A 17,003-nucleotide genomic window follows, 5' to 3' on the forward strand; every position below is an offset into this window, starting at 1 on the left:
GTGTTATGTTATTGGCCCACATTTGTCACAACCACTTGTACATTAAATTATATGTACACAAAAGACTGGAATAATTAACATTTTTAATGTTTTTGAAAGACGTATCTTTTGCTCACCAAGGCTGCATTTAAATAAAAATAAAAATACAATAAAAATGGTTGTATTGTGAAATATTATTACAATTTAAATGTACCGTTTTCTATTTGAATATTCTAAAAAATATATAATTTATTCTTGTGATGCAAAGCTGAATTTTTAGCAGCCATTATTCAGTGTCACAATAAAAATCATATAAACATATATTCTTATATGTTGATTTGGTGCGTAATTAAAAATAATTGTTCGTATTATTATCAGTGTTTTGCTGGATAATATTTATTTGATGAATTGAAAGTTGCATTGAAAAAGTTCAACTGAAAGTTCAAAAGAACAGCATTTATTTGAAATATAAATCTTTTGTAACATTGTAACAAGTCTTTACTGGGAAAAAAAGAGAACGATGCAGGGTAGTGTATCACAGTTTCCACAAAAATATTAAGAGGTAAAAAGTGTTTTCAAGATTGATAAGAATACGAAATGTGTCTTAAGCACCAAATCAGCATATTACAATGATATCTGAAGGATCATGTGACACTGAAGACTGAAGCAATGGCTGCTGAAAATTCAGCTTTACCATAACATAAATTATGTTAACATGTATTCACATAGAAAACATTTTTTAAATAATAATATTTTAAGTTTTAACTGTATTTTGATCAAATAAATGCAGTCTTGGTTAGCATAAGATCTTGGTTAGTTCATCTTTCAAAAAAAATGAAAAACTCTTAATTATTCAAACTTTTTAAAAAAGTAAACAGCAGTTCACTTAATTGGGGAGTTTACAGTGCAAAACAGCAGAAAATGGACTGACACCAAATAGATCATGAACTTTAACAAACTATGTAATAGTCTGGTTTGATTCTTGCAGAGAAACTGGCTGCTGTTGCTCAAAATACTATTTTGCAAGATTCAGTGTGTTCCAGATTGCATAGTGACAGTTTAGTGTGACCCAGGACTGTCACGATAGCTTCACTCTAGCAGCAGATTATGAATGGACTGTTTTCGCTAACAAAAGCGTCGTAATTGGAGTGGAAAGTAATCAGGCATTGTTCTCTACACTCACGACTGACCTAAAAGCATGAGACTCATGAGCAACTTGCTCTGATTAATGAAACACATGTTTAATCACACATCACAACACAGTTTTGTCAGGACAAACACAGAGACAAGCAGCTTTACTGTGAGATGAGAATCAATTTTGCTTTTGCTTCAGGACTCAATGTAAAAAGTAATGGCCCAAATCAAACCTGCGAACATTATCGGATGCAGCTGGGTTGCATTTTCTGTTATCTCGCATAGTTTGAATAATGGTTTTCGAGGTTCATGTAGCTAAACTCTTCATATAACAGTAGGTTACAATTACACAGTGCTTAATAATAAGGATATTATGAATTCATAAATAAACATTTAAGTAAGTATAAGTGTAAGTAAGTTGTTGTTTTTTAGCATGTGTTTGGCAGTGCTATTTTTTAGGATTACTGATAAACTACTGTCATTTGATTTGTATTATTTGTATTTGTTATTTATTTTAATTTTACTTACGTTATGTCTGAATTTATTATGTCTGTATAGGTCTTTTATTAAGTTTTTAGTTTGATTTAATTTGAGTTATTTTAATACTTCAACAAACTAAATGGAAATGAAATAATATATATATTGAACTCATAAAAGTGTATGTAAACATACAGTATATATATATGTGTGTGTGGTTGTACATACACATATGTAGTTGTTTTTTTGGTGTTTGGCTTAGTGTTATGTTAGAATCATTATACTCTTATACCTTTTGTTCTTTAATATTTTGAATTGTTTTTAGCTTTATTTTTTGGTTTTCATTTAAATGTTAAGTTTTGAAATATTGTTGTATGCATTTGTCATTTTTATTTAATCTCTTTTTATTTTTAAAATATGTCTAGGTAGTATTTATAAAGTTTTAGCTTTTAGTTTTGGATCTGTTTTTAGTTGTTTTAATACTGCAATTGATTGCTTCTGTTGTCCTCATTTGTAAGTCGCTTTGGATAAAAGCGTCTAATAAATGACTAAATAAATAAATAACAATCTAGTTAAGACTAATTTGCGCCCCAAATGTCATATAAACTTTCACTGGACGTGCAGCATTTGTGTCAACATTGAAGGATATGGGAAGTGCTTTCTTTTTAAGTTAAAGGTTGATAAACCTATTTATTTTGCTATAATAACTTAACATTAGTGTGACTCTTTTTGCAGGTTAGTCACCTAACAGTAGGTGGCGGTAAGTGACTGTCTTTATGAGTGAGTCATCAGATAATTCATTTCAAAAACGCTGATTCATTCAAAAAATAAAAGTGCAGGCCTGCGTCCCAATATGCAGACTATCCATCCTAAATTCTATGTGATATTAGTCATTTTCAATGCTATTTAGGGCAGATAGGGTTGATATGCACATTGGGACACAGGAGCAAGTTCATGCTAATTCATTCAGGAACAAATCACTTAAAGTCACCATTAAATCAAAAATTTAAATTCTTATTTTTTTAATGGAATACTGTAGTGCTTATTATAAATCATTTATCCGTGCACTTCATTATTTTTTAAAAATGCATGTGCCCTCATAATCTTTAATCAAAAACATTAACCTCCTATCTCCCTCAAAACGACTCATCTTCTCTTCCGGGCACAAGCTATGGCGCAAGGGCGGAACTAGTGACGTGAGGGGTAAACGCTGGGATAAACAACAGGGGGAAAAACTCAAGCTGATGCTTCACTTTATAGAAATCAATGCATTGAGACCAGTGTTGACGCAAGCCATGGGGGAGTACACTACCCTTACAAATCGAAAGGATATTAGGATATTACCACAACATTACTTATAGGACATCGCAAACTATTTTTTTATGAATATGACTTAACCTGACGGAGGACGCGCTCAGTCATTCAGGCAGTCTCTCTCTCACGCGCGCGCTGTTAGGTATGTTTTGTGTTTTGTCGTCTTCCTCAATAAATAAATTTCTTCATGCTAGGGTGTCAGCGGTGAATCCAGTGGAGAGAAATCCCCCCACAACTAACTGCAAACTGGCATTCAGATCTGCCTCCATTTTGTTAGCAACGCCCCAACTTCCAACGATCCAATCAATTCCCGAAGGACGAAATCAAGTCCCGCCCTCTCATTTCAGATGCCATTTCACTCGGATAGACGTCACAGTAGAGAAAATAAAAAGACAATCGCTACTTCCGTTTCATGCCGACTTTAATGTTGTTTCTCGCAATTCTTGGTGTTGAGCAGTTCTGCTGTGGCTTTGTTTGGAACTATTTTCGTTGGCAGAACAAAAACATACGATTAAAGTAATAACTGGAAGAATATAGTGGCTGAAATATTCAATATTAACATTGTTTATTGAGCAAAACTCGGTCATTAGCCTACAACTTAATTTACAAAATTTCTGTGATGGAAATACTAACAAAACGTGGTCTAAGAACGTTTTGCTATTGAAAATGATATTTTTGTTATGTGAACATTGAAAACGTTCAGGTTTTTTATTTTTCAAGTTTTTCCTGGTTATGCGAACATTAAGGGAACATTCAATTTGATCATTTTGCAAACATTACTTTTAAATGTACTCTGAACATTCTGAAACACATAACATTTAAAAAAAGATGTATGCATGAATAAAAGATGCATAAATGGTATTTTTGTGCTAATGTTTTAAGAACATTATTAATGACCAGATAACTTTGAAGGAATATTCTGTTAACAATAGGCTACTGGAATAATATTTGTTCATAACTTAAGAAAACCTTACCAGAGCGTTAGCCGGAGTTTTGAGAACATTTTCTGTTAGCTATGACATTCTGTAGCAAAACATTTGCATTCCCTCAAGGAACTTTGCATTTGCTCAAACTTTTGTGATATATATATATATATATATATATATATATATATATATAGGCTATACACTTTGCATTTGCTCACAAAAGTCAGTGATTCCTCTGGATTTACAATTTGGTTGATAGTGTGGCAGTTTAGGTTAAAAGACATAGTTAGTTACTTAATTCAGAAACTGAATTCTAAAACCTATAGTAAAGTAAAGTTTTAATTTCTTTTAGATCACCACAGGTGTTTTCAAAAGTGCCAAGACTACCGTGTAGACTAATTTTGTCTGCAAAGTGACTGAGCAAGAGAAAAAAAGCGAGAGGATATGGGGGGTCTATTCAGCCCCTCAGTCTATGTCAAGTCTCTGTGGCCATTTATCAGGAAGCATGAATGCTTGCCTTCATCTTCTCCCTTTTTTTCTTCTTTAGGCCAACCACAGTTCAGCTTTAAGCTGATTTTGCCTCTCTTCTTTGTGGGACGAGAGTAGTCTGTTCTTCCGTGGGCCAATAGCCTATAAGTTTAGGAGTGACATCATTGCCAGATTATGCTCTTGCCAAGTGTCATGAAAGAAACTCTCCCCGTTGTTCCCCAATGAAAAGAAAAGAGGCAAAGAGGCTCTGGGAAACCCTGACACTCCTCCTTGCCTGCCATGGGAACTGTTAACACAGAAGAGAAAATATTTCATTTGACAATGCACAGATTGTAATCAGGCACCGTTCCAGGACCGGACCACGGTTCAATCTGGGACTGCATTAAATTTTAGGCCAGACTTGTTGCATAATGGCTAGTTATGTTTAGTGTGAGAGAGTGATTCAAACTAATGTGTCTTCATTTGGTGTCAGTTTCACATTTTCAGTCATGGAGAGATGTCTACGTGTAAACTGAGCTCAGGCATCCGTTCATCACTGAAAATCAACAGCCATCTAGAGTACATATGTCCCAATATAGATTTTCATGTCTTTACTGAGCCAATGAGCACCATTCAAAATTACATACTAGTCTAATGTCACAAACTTGCATTTAGGAAAACGGAAATTAATAATGCTTAGTATTAATAGTTGTAATTTCTTTTTCAGTATTAATGCCTGATGTCTGCCAAAATCAATGCCATACGAAAATTATGTAATATTTTATTTTAAATGACATTCCTAATTTAATATATATTCTTAAAAAATCTTTAAAAAAATTAAATAAGAAAAAAAAGATCTAACTTGCAATTATGGGTATTTTAGAGTAGGTGCAGTTAGGAATAGTCTCTGTTGGCTTGGAGATGTTTAAGGGTTGTTTCTTTCTTCTTTTTTTGGATGCTTGAATAGCAGTCTGGCAGAAACCTCGAATAGCTCAAAGCAGGGTCTGCATACCAATGCAGTTAACACTTGGCACTATTGGCAGCTTTTTGTAGTATTGTGAGAGTGATGATTACAAAAAATGTTGATATGGGCATATTTCTGAATGCTTAATCTTTTTGATGCATCTCAATTAATTTTATTTTAAATAGGTATTTAAATGTAGTTGTTTAATTTGACATGAAATTTATTTAAATGTAGGTTTTGATAAGACTTACTGGTAAGATTGTGAAAGAAGAATGCATTTGAGTAATTTATCGAACAAAACCTTTTCACAAAAATTACACAAGGACCAGAAAGGTTACATGAGAGCATATTGCAGTAATGCCACCTTCTGGTGACAGTGGATGTTAACATAATGGCCTGGGTGATACAGAGATACAGTATTTCTTCAAAAATACCTGACCAAAGAAGAAAATAGAAAAATACTGAAAAAACAAACAAACATATAAAATAAGTAATAAAAGAGCCCTCAATCAATTGGTGTGATTATTGCAAAACATTTATTTCTTCTAAAACGTAAATCAGACCTTAAGCAGAATTCAAGTCTGTATTACAGTTACAGCTGCATTACAGTTCCAATAGCATTTACAGTTGCATACAGGCTGGATCGATTCTGCATACAGACCATATTGTTGATTATGTGGAGAGCTTTATAAATATGATTTCAGTTTATGGCTATACATTGTACAGAGAATGATTTTGAATATCTGACCACAAAACCATGCAAAAGAAAAAAAAAATATGAATACAATATTACATTATACATTTTTAGTGTGTTACAAAACACGAATTAAACAGGGTCTGGTTTAGATACATTTTTAAACAAAATTCATGCAACCATCATGCAAAACTGTTATCTTTGAGGAACACATTTTTCAAATATGAACTGTAAATTAGATTTAAAAATAACACCACGCAAATTTTAAAGAACTATATGAACTATTGAAAAATGCTGTTATTCATTGCTGCACAGTTTGCATGTAAACACACCAACACGTTTATAATCTACCATGGTTAAAGTAACTATCTTTTTAAAAAGTTCAAAAGAGACCTATTTCTGTTACACGTGAACATTGCTATATGCATTTGTACAGGTGACTATACCTCTTCTTTTTCCCAGACATGTCCTTGCCAGGATTGATAATTTGCCTAAAATGTCCAGATTTTGGCTTTGTTTTCTTACTGACTTGCTATTTACAGTCCTCATACATTATATGTATTTGCATTGCTTTGACCGTTCTCTGCATCCCACCTTCTTGCACGCCACAATTGGTCAATTAAGCACAATGCCTGCACAAACTACTTTTCAGTCATTACCTTCAGCAAGTACAAAAACAAAGCCAAAACTCAGACATTTTAAGCCATTTAGAAATCCTGGCCAGGACATGTCTGGGGAAAATAGAATCTACAGTCACCCTAAGTTACTGTACATCAGAGAAAAAAAGCTCTTTGTACAGACATGAGTTTATCCTCAATGGAGCCACATGCTGAACTCCTGCAGAAAAGACAGCGGGCAGTAAAAGAAATGTCTCTGGGGCGGCCCACCGGCACACTAGTTTAATGGTGTGTCTCACTAGTACACACCATTAAACACTCACTAACATCATTAAATCAAGTAATGAAGTAATGAGCCAGCGAGCCACCAGGGGCAATGCTGAGAAACACTGTGGTTGCATGCAATACATTTCATCTGGCACATAATTTTATCTTCTGTATGAGTATAATGTGCAATAGACAATTCAGAATGCCATTTAATTGGCTGCTCTATGTTAGGTAGGACTATCCATGTAATATTGCAAAAACACATCCACATTTTTACAGACATTATCGTACATAAACTATTGTTATGCGGAGAAATGTAAAACCAGTAGGGTTTGCAATGTAATATATTAAAACTATGCAGTTGCATTGATGTTTAATGCATTTTCTTGGATTTAGCACCACATTTTAGTTTCATTTTGTTATGCAAAATCCAGTGTGTTCATTTATAAAGAGCACTAAATAAAACATATTTGTTTCCTCTGTGATTTATAAAAAGTTTGACAAGTTAAATTAAATAAAATGTATGGAAAGCTAAAAAAAAGGAGAGAAATAAAACAAAAATAAAAAGTAAAATAAAAATATAAATAAAATGATGTACACATTCAGAGGAACTGAGCTTACGGTGGAAAGCTCTTATTTCTCAGTGCAGTTGTTACTTCTGTAAACGGTTTAGTAAACAGTTTTACTACGAAAAGATACATGAAATCGTTGTTTACTTATTTCTTGATTAATTATATCCTCCCTTCGAGTTGTGCGAACAGTGAACAACTTTCAAACCCCATTCTGACAGAAAACACAGTGGAATGCTTTGAATTAGCACCCCATCAAAATGAGGTTATGTGCCTTGTATGTATAAAATATTAAGATCCTGAACCCACTGCAGTGTTCAGACAGGAAGTTAGTTCTTTCATTACTTCAAGTCAGCGCTGTCTGGACAAACTATACTCACATTCCTTCTTGGACATAAATAGATATTAATCATTCTGAAACAAAAGGCAAATCCATGGTATTAATAAAAAGAGGGATAGCCTTAAGATTATATAATAAATAGTGCAACATTTGCAACCTCTGTCCTTCAAAATGACAAATTATTTGAGAAGGACGTTTTCCAGTTTTAAAATCCAGGAAGTCGTTGCTGGTGTAATTCTGTAGGACCTACTGTGAAGTTCTCCACTGCATCAGAGCAGCAGGTTCCTCAGCGTTCACAGGTCCGTCTTCACTGGCTCTGCCATGTTGTTTAACATCAGACTGCGAGGTTTGTCTGGACTCACCACAGCGGTGGTGAAAAGGGGAAGAACGGATACTGAGTATCATCCTCATCCACAAAGAAACACTGGAAGTAGGGAACGTCCTCTGTAGTGGAAAAGACATTAGAGGTTGTTTTAGGAACAGGCTTGTCATTTGACCTTTGTCTCCAACTTTGAAATGTTTCTATTGTCAAGATGGTTTATGCATTACTACAAGATGACATTTAAAGAATAGGTGCATGTACAGTTTGTGTGGTGTGATCTTAAAGCAAATAAAAGTTCACCATGATCTGAAGTTCACACTTGATACACTTAAAAATAAAGGTGCTTCACGATGCCATAGAAGAACCTTTTTGTCTAAATGGTTCCATAAAGAACCTTTAACATCTGAAGAACCCTTCTGTTTCACAAAAGGTTCTTTGTGGCGAAAGAAGGTTCTTCAGATTATAAAAAGATAAGAAAGAGATGGCTCTTTAAAGAACCTTTCACTGAATGGTTCTTTGTGGAACCAAAAATGGTTCTTCTATGGCATCGCTTGAAGAACCTTTTGAAGCACCTTTATTTTTAAGAGTGTATAGTGACAAAACTTACCCTCCTCTATCTCTGGAATATCTTTGGTGACATCAGGTTCTTCTCCTACAGAAGGGTAATACAGATTTCCTTTAATTTATGATCTTAATCAAATAATTTTACAATACATCATGGTTATCATAAACTAAAATGACAACTAAAACTAAAACTGAAATAAAAAGGTTTAGTAATTTATATGCGTTTTATTTTAGTATTTCAACTATACACACACACACACACACACACACACAAACACACACACACACACACACACACATATATCTTACTTTTTACTTCCTTTTCCACAACAGGTTCTTTCTCAGTTGGCTCGACTACTGATTACAGAACATTCACAAAACATCAGATAAATGTTACATTTTACATGATACGTATATAGTATCAGAATACATGGACTGCACTTTACACCAAATATTACTTTATACCACTTTATAACTGTTAAACTTGAAAGAAAAGAAAAAAATACAAAAAACCTGCTCAGGTTCTAAAACATAAAAGAAAATAGCTTTATTAAAATTATCTTAAATCTAGAAAGTAGAAAGTTCCTGTTTGTTATGTGCTGGACAGCTCTGATTTTCTTAGACATGTTTTCAATATTTCTTCTTAAGGAATATCAGATTCCAGTTAATGTCTACACATGCATTTTTAGCAAGTACTGTTTGTAGATGAAAAGTTTTCTATATTCATGAGTCAACTATTATATACTAGCCAGACGTCACATGATCAACTATTAATGTCAAGCCTGTTGATGAATATATAAAATAATGAATATTCTAGGAGTGTAAAGAACTATTGCTAAAATGAATATGAAAAGTCTGTGTTAGTAAATCACTCTATGCAATCAGCCATAGTACCTTTCTTTAAAGGTTCCTTTTCTTCTTTGACCTTCTCACGGGTGATTTCTAGCATCAGGAGAGATATTTTCAGTCACTGATACAACAATAAGAATCTTTTTACTTAGCAAAAAGAAAATGATATTGGTAGGTGATTTCAATTGTTAACAGTAAATATATAATTTACCTTTCTTTTTGGGCTCTGGTCTGATCTTAGCTTTTGGAGCCTCTTTATCTAGAATAGAAAAGCTATTCATTTCTTGGATATAATGGATATAAATAATTTGTTGTGATAACCTTTAATCTAAATAACAGTTCAAAGTGATTCACAAAGAAATAAGAATAAAACGAATATAAACTAGTATTTTTACAAAAATAATCTTCTGATTTAGGTTGTCTTAATTGCCCACAAAACTCACACTTCAATAAATTCTGTCAATTAACCTATGCATATTTGTATAATATAGCTGCTGTTACATAGATTTCCGATGTACCTTTCTTTGCAGGTGCTGGTTTAGTGATGTTTTTTAGTGCATCACGTTCTGTGTTGTGGAGAAGACAAACTGGTTAAGCTGCTTGCAAGTTTTAATTGCATAATAATAGGACAACGAGAGCTGGATATTAATTTACATTCATTTTGTACTGTATATGTGACCCTGGACCACAAAACCAGTCATAAGGGTCAATCTTTCGAAATTGAGATTTATACATCATCTGAAAGCTGAATAAATAAGCTTTCCATTGATGTATGGTTTGTTAGGATAGGACAATATTTGGCCAAAATATTTGCAAAAAAATGAAAATATTGAGAAAATTTATTCATTTGGAGAAAATCCAAATGAAGTTCTTAGCAATGCATATTACTAATCAAAAATTCAGTTTTGATATATTTACAGTAGGAAATTTACAAAATATATTCATGGAACATGATCTTTACTTATTATCCTAATGATTTTTGGCATAAAAGAAAAATCGATAATTTTGACCCATACAATATATTTTTGGCTATTGCTATAAATATACCCCAGTGACTTAAGACTGGTTTTGTGGTCCAGGGTTACATAAAGACAAAGTAAAAAGTAAAATCAGTAAGTCATAAAATAAATTATACATATTATACATACATATACAGTACACATTATACTGTACATAAGCAGAAGAACCAATCTGACTGAAATTGCATCATGTAGAATATTCTAATATTGCTTTTATGATAAAAGCATATAATATAATATATAATAAACTGTATCTGGCAACTTTTTAAAATAAATAAATCCTGAGAATAAACAAGTAAAATAATAGGTTGTGTACGAGAATTACCTGTTTTAATATGTGCTGTCTTAGTAACGTTCATCAGAGCATCAAGGCCTAGAAAAGAAAATCTTTCACTCACTCGCATGTGAACATTACAGGGGCAATCAGACCCTGTTTAGTTGTAGCTCATTATGTCTACAATTCATGACCAGCTTGTGTAATTGAACAGTTTTAATACCTTTTTTTGCTGTTTTCAGCTTTTCCTTGGAGACCGCTGCTTTTACCTTTACACCGACAATCTCTGGCTCTGTAAGAGACGCAAGCAGCATGTGGTTTAACGTAAGCCAAGAAATTTCAAGCCTTTTTTTTCAGCCTGATAATGTCAAAATCCACTGTAGTTCTAACATGGACAAAATACCTTTGATTGTTCTGTTGTCCATCCGTAAAAGTGTGATTTGATTTTGAGTGGACTCCAGATCACTCTTCATTTCACCAATGTCCTTCCTCAGTAAGTCCAGAAGAGACAGTTTTTGGTTGATAGAGTTCAGGAGTTCCAAGTCCAAACCAATAAGACCAACATCATCTGTGTATTCAGAAGTGTTTTGAAACTTGGTGAAATGTAAGCTTTAATTATTCATTACCACTATCAAAAAAACCCCAACAGTATTATAAGTACATTTTGTAAAAGACATGCGAAGGTCTCACCTTTTTTAGGTTTTGGCTCTAATAACTTTTCTTTTGAGACTTCAGGCTCTATAAAACAGTATTGTTTCATGTGATAATCATTTTATATAATAATCATACAAAAGAAAGCAATACTACATGCAGGATTATTTCATTGACATCCATACCTTTCTTCAGAGGTGCTTGCTTAACTTTCTCCTTGAAGACTTCAGACACTGAAAAGGCAATAATATGAATATTTTTTTCTTTCAATTATTTGTTAATAATTTCTTTAAATTGGAGGTCAAATATTGGTAATTCTAACCTTTCTTCTCAGGAGCTGGTTTAGCTTTCTCCTTGATGACTTCAGCCTCTAAAACATTCATAAAACAACATTTAGAGCAAATTAAAAACTTAATATAGCATGATATAATATTCTGCTTGGGAACAGTGGTAATGTGATTGTGAGCGTAGTATGTAAATCAAACCTTTCTTCACAGAGGTTGCTTTAGCTTTCTCTTTGACAATTTCAGCCTCTAAAATAATAAAAGTAATAAGAAAACATTGAAAAAAGCCCTATGGCTTGGCTAAAAATTGATGACTCAACTAAAATAACCTGATTATTTTAAGAGGCTGAAACCTGATTTGCTTCACAGGATATCACACTAAAAATAGAATCAAATAAACTCATACCTTCCTTCACGGGGGCTGCTTTAGCTTCTTCTTTGATGGCTACAGCTTCTGAATTAGAGACGAAGAAAAATATTTATAAAATGTAAAGCACAGATAAGTAAAGTACAGATAAAGTACCTTTCTTTGGTGCTGGCTTTGGCTTTTCTTTGGTTATTTTGGGTTCTATAAAACATTGGCAGTAGCACTTTAAAATAGCAAATGGCAAATAGCAAATAAATTGACAATTTTGTAATGTGAATTTTGAATTAAAATGTCAACTAGATAAGTACCCTTTTCTTTAAGAACTGGTTTTGCCTTTTTCTTTGGAACCTCAACTGAAAAGGAGCGAAACTGAGCTTGTTTCTGATAAAATCTTTTGAAATATGAAAACATGCATATAATTTGCATCAGATGTGCAATGTGCAAATATTAAAAGATAATGATCGATGACACTATATACCTTTCTTTGTAGGTTCTGACACTGGTTCAGGTGCCTTTTCTTTATGAACTTCAGGCTCTATAAAAGAGCAGTTTCAAGTGATGAATGATCATTCATTGGGAAGCAACATCATTACAGGATGATTTTATTCACATCAATACCTTTCTTTACAGGAGCTGGCTTAACTTTCTCCTTGATGACTTCACCCTCTGCAATTATGACAACATAAGAATGTTTAGAGAAAGCAAACATTTTATTTGCACAGTCTTAATTTGGCTTAAGAATGATGGCAATTTGATAACAGTTAATCAAACCTTTCTTCTCAGGAGCTGGTTTAGGTTTCTCTTTGATGACTTCAGCCTCTAAAATCACGATAATATAATATATTTAAAGCTATATCATTATCTTTAAACTGGGCAAAATAGAAATATGTTTTGACGTTGTCTTTCAAAATTAATTGCATTACCTTTCTTTGGTGCTGGCTTTGGCTTTTCTTTGACTATCTCAGGTGCTGCAAAATAAATATATTTAGCTTTTGAAATGCTGAGATAAAATATTTTCTCTCATTTTTTGCTATGGGAAAATCTCACCTATTTTTGGTGCCATTTCAGATGCCTTTTCTTTAGCAACTTCGGGCTCTAGAAAACGGTTTTAATTCATGTAATGAATAGTCATCATACATAAATAAAAACAGCATATGCAGGATGCTTTCACTGTCATCCATACCTTTCTTTACAGGAGTTGGTTTAACTTTCTTTTTGATGACTTCAGCTTCTGAAAGAAAAATATTTCGTTTAGAAAAATATTTAGTAGAATAAAATATTTAGAGAAAAACTTGATTTGAGTAAATTAAAGCCTGGTCTTTAATTTGACAGCACATATCAAGCTACAATAAGAAACTATTACCTTTCTTCTCAGGAGATGGTTTAGCTTTCTCTTTGATGACTTCGGCCTCTATAATGGTGATAATATAAAATATATAAAGCATTAGCATTATCTTAAAACTGCCAAAAATAGAAAGTTAAAAAAATAGTTCTGACACTGTTTTTCACAAATAAATTGCATTACCTTTCTTTGGTGCTGGCTTTGGCTTTTCTTTGGTTATCTCAGGTGCTGCAATAAAAATAAATTATAATAAAATAAAATATCGGGTAAATATTTAAGTTTGAAGAATACCTAACAATGAAGTTTAATACATTCTTAACATCTTTTGCTTTTGAATATGAAATATTTTTCTCAGTTTTGTATGTGGAAATCTCACCTATTCTTGGTGCCGGTTCAGGTACCTTTTCTTTAGCAACTTCAGGCCCTAGAAAACGGTTTTAATTCATGAATATAATAACCATCATCATACAACAGTCATCACCCAGAGGAAAAAAAACAGCATATGCAGGAGGATTTCACTAATATTCATACCTTTCTTTACAGGAGCTGGTTTAACTTTCTCCTTGATGACGTCAGCTTCTGAAATGATGAAAATATGTACAGAATGAGAAAACTTTAGTATCTTTATTGAATTTGAGTAAATTTGAGATTAGCCTTTAATTTCAGCACATATCAAACCACAATATCGGTAACTCTTACCTTTCTTTTCAGGCACTGGTATAGGTCTCTCCTTGATGACTTCTGAAATTTTTTAAATATAAACATATTCAGAGATGTCTAAATACATAATACAGTGTCAATGTACTCCTCTAAAACTCTGAAAAGTTTACAATGAAAGCACACATTATCTGTCTGTGTTGGAAAAAAAAATCAACTTTTTGGGGGTTTTGGTTCAGGGGCCTTTTCTTTAGGAACTTCAGGCTCTAGAAAATGGTTTTAATTTATGAATATAATAACCATCATCATACAACAGTCATCATTCAAAGGAAAAAAACAGCATATATGCAGGATGGTTTCACTGATATTCATACCTTTCTTAACAGGAGCTGGTTTAACTTTCTCCTGGATGACTTCGGCCTCTGAAATGATGAAAATATTTACAGAATGAGAAAACTTTAGTATCATCATTGAGTTTGATTAAATTTGAGATTAGTCTTTAATTTGAGTACATATCAATCCACAATATCGGTAACTCTTACCTTTCTTTTCAGGCACTGGTTTAGGTTTCTCCTTGATGACTTCTGAAATTTTTTTTATATAAACATATTCAGAGATGTCTAAATACATATAATACAGTGTCAATATACTCCTCTAAAGCTCTAAAAAGTTTACAATGAAAGCACACATTATCGGTCTGTGTTGAAAAAAAAATCAACTTTTTGGGGGTTTTGGTTCAGGGGCCTTTTCTTTAGGAACTTCAGGCTCTAGAAAATGGTTTTAATTCATGAATATAATAACCATCATCATACAACAGTCATCATTCAGAGGAAAAAACTGCATATATGAAGGATGATTTCAATGATACTCATACCTTTCTTAACAGGAGCTGGTTTAACTTTCTCCTTGATGACTTCGGCCTCTGAAATGATGAAAATATTTACAGAATGAGAAAACTTTAGTATCACTGAGTTTGAGTAAATTTGAGATTAGTCTTTAATTTGAGCACATATCAATCCACAATATCGGTAACTCTTACCTTTCTTTACAGGCACTGGTTTAGGTTTCTCCTTGTTGACTTCTGAAATTTTTTAAATATAAACATATTCAGAGATGTCTAAATACATATAATACTGTGCCAATGTACTCCTCTAAAACTCAAAAAAAAGTACAATGAAAGCACACATTATCGGTCCATGTTGACAAACAAATCAACTTTTTGGGGGTTTTAGTTCAGGGTCCTTTTCTTTAGCAACTTCAGGCCCTAGAAAACGGTTTTAATTCATGAACATAATAACCATCATAATACAACAGTCATCATTCAGAGGGAAAGAAACCGCATATGCAGGAGGATTTTACTGATATTCATACCTTTCTTTACAGGAGCTGGTTTAACGTTCTCCTTGATGACTTCAGTCTCTGAAATAATGAAAATATGTACAGAATGAGAAAACTTTAGTATCATCATTGAGTTTGAGTAAATTTGAGATTAGTCTTTAATTTGAGCACATATCAATCCACAATATCGGTAACTCTTACCTTTCTTTTCAGGTGCTGGTTTAGGTTTCTCCTTGATGACTTCTAAAATTTTTAAAATATAAACAAATTCAGAGATGTCTAAATAGATATAATAAAGTGTCAATGTACTCCCCTAAAACTCAAAGATTTTACAATGAAAGCACACATTATCGGTCGGTGTTGAAAAAAAAAATCAACTTTTTGGGGGTTTTGGTTCAGGGGCCTTTTCTTTAGGAACTTCAGGCTCTATAAAACGGTATTTTTTCATGTGATAATTTGATCAATATACAGTGGAAAGTGACAGCATATGCAGGATGATTTCACTGATATTCATACCTTTCTTAACAGGAGCTGGTTTAAGTTTCTCCTTGATGACATCAGCCTCTGAGATTATGAAAATATTTACAGAATGAGAAAACTTTAGTATCATCATTGAATTTGAGTAAATTTGAGATTAGTCTTTAATTTGAGTACATATCAATCCACAATATCGGTAACTCTTACCTTTCTTTTCAGGCGCTGGTTTAGGTTTCTCCTTGATGACTTCTCAAATTTTTAAAATATAAAAATATTCAGAGATGTCTAAATATGATTTCACTGATATTCATACCTTTCTTAACAGGAGCTGGTTTAAGTTTCTCCTTGATGACATCAGCCTCTGAGATTATGAAAATATTTACAGAATGAGAAAACTTTAGTATCATCATTGAATTTGAGTAAATTTGAGATTAGTCTTTAATTTGAGCACATATCAATCCACAATATCGGTAACTCTTACCTTTCTTTTCAGGCACTGGTTTAGGTTTCTCCTTGATGACTTCTAAAATTTTTTAAATATAAACAAATTCAGAGATGTCTAAATACATATAATACTGTGTCAATGTACTCCTCTAAAACTCTAAAAAATTTACAATGAAAGCACACATTATCGGTCCATGTTGACAAAAAAATCTACTTTTTTGGGGTTTTAGTTCAGGGCCTTTTTTTAGCAACTTCAGGCCCTAGAAAACGGTTTTAATTCATGAATATACGTAATAACCATCATCATACAACAGTCATCATTCAGAGGGGAAAAAAACGCATAGGCAGGATGATTTCACTGATATTCATACCTTTCTTTACAGGAGCTGGTTTAACTTTCTCCTTGATGACTTCAGTCTCTGAAATAATGAAAATATGTACAGAATGAGAAAACTTTAGTATCATCGAGTTTGAGTAAATTTGAGATTAGTCTTTAATTTGAGCACATATCAATCCATAATATCGGTAACTCTTACCTTTCTTTTCAGGTGCTGGTTTAGGTTTCTCCTTGATGACTTCTAAAATTTTTTAAATATAAACAAATTCAGAGATGTCTAAATACATATAATACTGTGTCAATGTACTCCTCTAAAACTCTAAAAAATG

The 17,003-nt window shown here is 32.8% G+C and overlaps 1 protein-coding gene across 1 annotated transcript in view; it reads right to left on the reverse strand.

Moving 5' to 3' along the window:
• Nucleotides 1–6,046: 6,046 nt before the first annotated feature.
• LOC107583616 (titin) overlaps nt 6,047–17,003 on the reverse strand; it is a 41,786-nt gene continuing 30,829 nt past the window's right edge. Inside the window, exons 98-137 of the mRNA XM_016269903.1 lie at nt 16,874–16,915; nt 16,709–16,756; nt 16,375–16,416; nt 16,207–16,254; nt 16,101–16,142; nt 15,933–15,980; nt 15,618–15,659; nt 15,450–15,497; nt 15,118–15,159; nt 14,953–15,000; nt 14,621–14,662; nt 14,453–14,500; nt 14,121–14,162; nt 13,953–14,000; nt 13,798–13,845; nt 13,605–13,649; nt 13,443–13,490; nt 13,263–13,310; nt 13,127–13,174; nt 13,003–13,047; nt 12,851–12,898; nt 12,698–12,745; nt 12,558–12,614; nt 12,388–12,432; nt 12,236–12,280; nt 12,119–12,166; nt 11,914–11,961; nt 11,751–11,798; nt 11,614–11,661; nt 11,468–11,515; nt 11,181–11,345; nt 11,001–11,069; nt 10,829–10,876; nt 10,003–10,050; nt 9,696–9,743; nt 9,530–9,577; nt 9,142–9,159; nt 8,945–8,992; nt 8,679–8,723; nt 6,047–8,193 (exon numbers count right to left, since the gene is read on the reverse strand). Of these exons, the coding sequence (XP_016125389.1) occupies nt 8,108–8,193; nt 8,679–8,723; nt 8,945–8,992; nt 9,142–9,159; nt 9,530–9,577; nt 9,696–9,743; nt 10,003–10,050; nt 10,829–10,876; nt 11,001–11,069; nt 11,181–11,345; nt 11,468–11,515; nt 11,614–11,661; nt 11,751–11,798; nt 11,914–11,961; nt 12,119–12,166; nt 12,236–12,280; nt 12,388–12,432; nt 12,558–12,614; nt 12,698–12,745; nt 12,851–12,898; nt 13,003–13,047; nt 13,127–13,174; nt 13,263–13,310; nt 13,443–13,490; nt 13,605–13,649; nt 13,798–13,845; nt 13,953–14,000; nt 14,121–14,162; nt 14,453–14,500; nt 14,621–14,662; nt 14,953–15,000; nt 15,118–15,159; nt 15,450–15,497; nt 15,618–15,659; nt 15,933–15,980; nt 16,101–16,142; nt 16,207–16,254; nt 16,375–16,416; nt 16,709–16,756; nt 16,874–16,915 (2,018 nt within the window). The 3' untranslated portion in view covers nt 6,047–8,107. The remainder of the gene's footprint in view (nt 8,194–8,678; nt 8,724–8,944; nt 8,993–9,141; nt 9,160–9,529; nt 9,578–9,695; nt 9,744–10,002; nt 10,051–10,828; nt 10,877–11,000; nt 11,070–11,180; nt 11,346–11,467; nt 11,516–11,613; nt 11,662–11,750; nt 11,799–11,913; nt 11,962–12,118; nt 12,167–12,235; nt 12,281–12,387; nt 12,433–12,557; nt 12,615–12,697; nt 12,746–12,850; nt 12,899–13,002; nt 13,048–13,126; nt 13,175–13,262; nt 13,311–13,442; nt 13,491–13,604; nt 13,650–13,797; nt 13,846–13,952; nt 14,001–14,120; nt 14,163–14,452; nt 14,501–14,620; nt 14,663–14,952; nt 15,001–15,117; nt 15,160–15,449; nt 15,498–15,617; nt 15,660–15,932; nt 15,981–16,100; nt 16,143–16,206; nt 16,255–16,374; nt 16,417–16,708; nt 16,757–16,873; nt 16,916–17,003) is intronic.

The sequence above is a fragment of the Sinocyclocheilus grahami genome, unplaced genomic scaffold, assembly GCF_001515645.1.
Source record: "Sinocyclocheilus grahami isolate Dianchi unplaced genomic scaffold, SAMN03320097.WGS_v1.1 scaffold54.1, whole genome shotgun sequence".
Taxonomy (NCBI): Eukaryota; Metazoa; Chordata; class Actinopteri; order Cypriniformes; family Cyprinidae; genus Sinocyclocheilus; species Sinocyclocheilus grahami.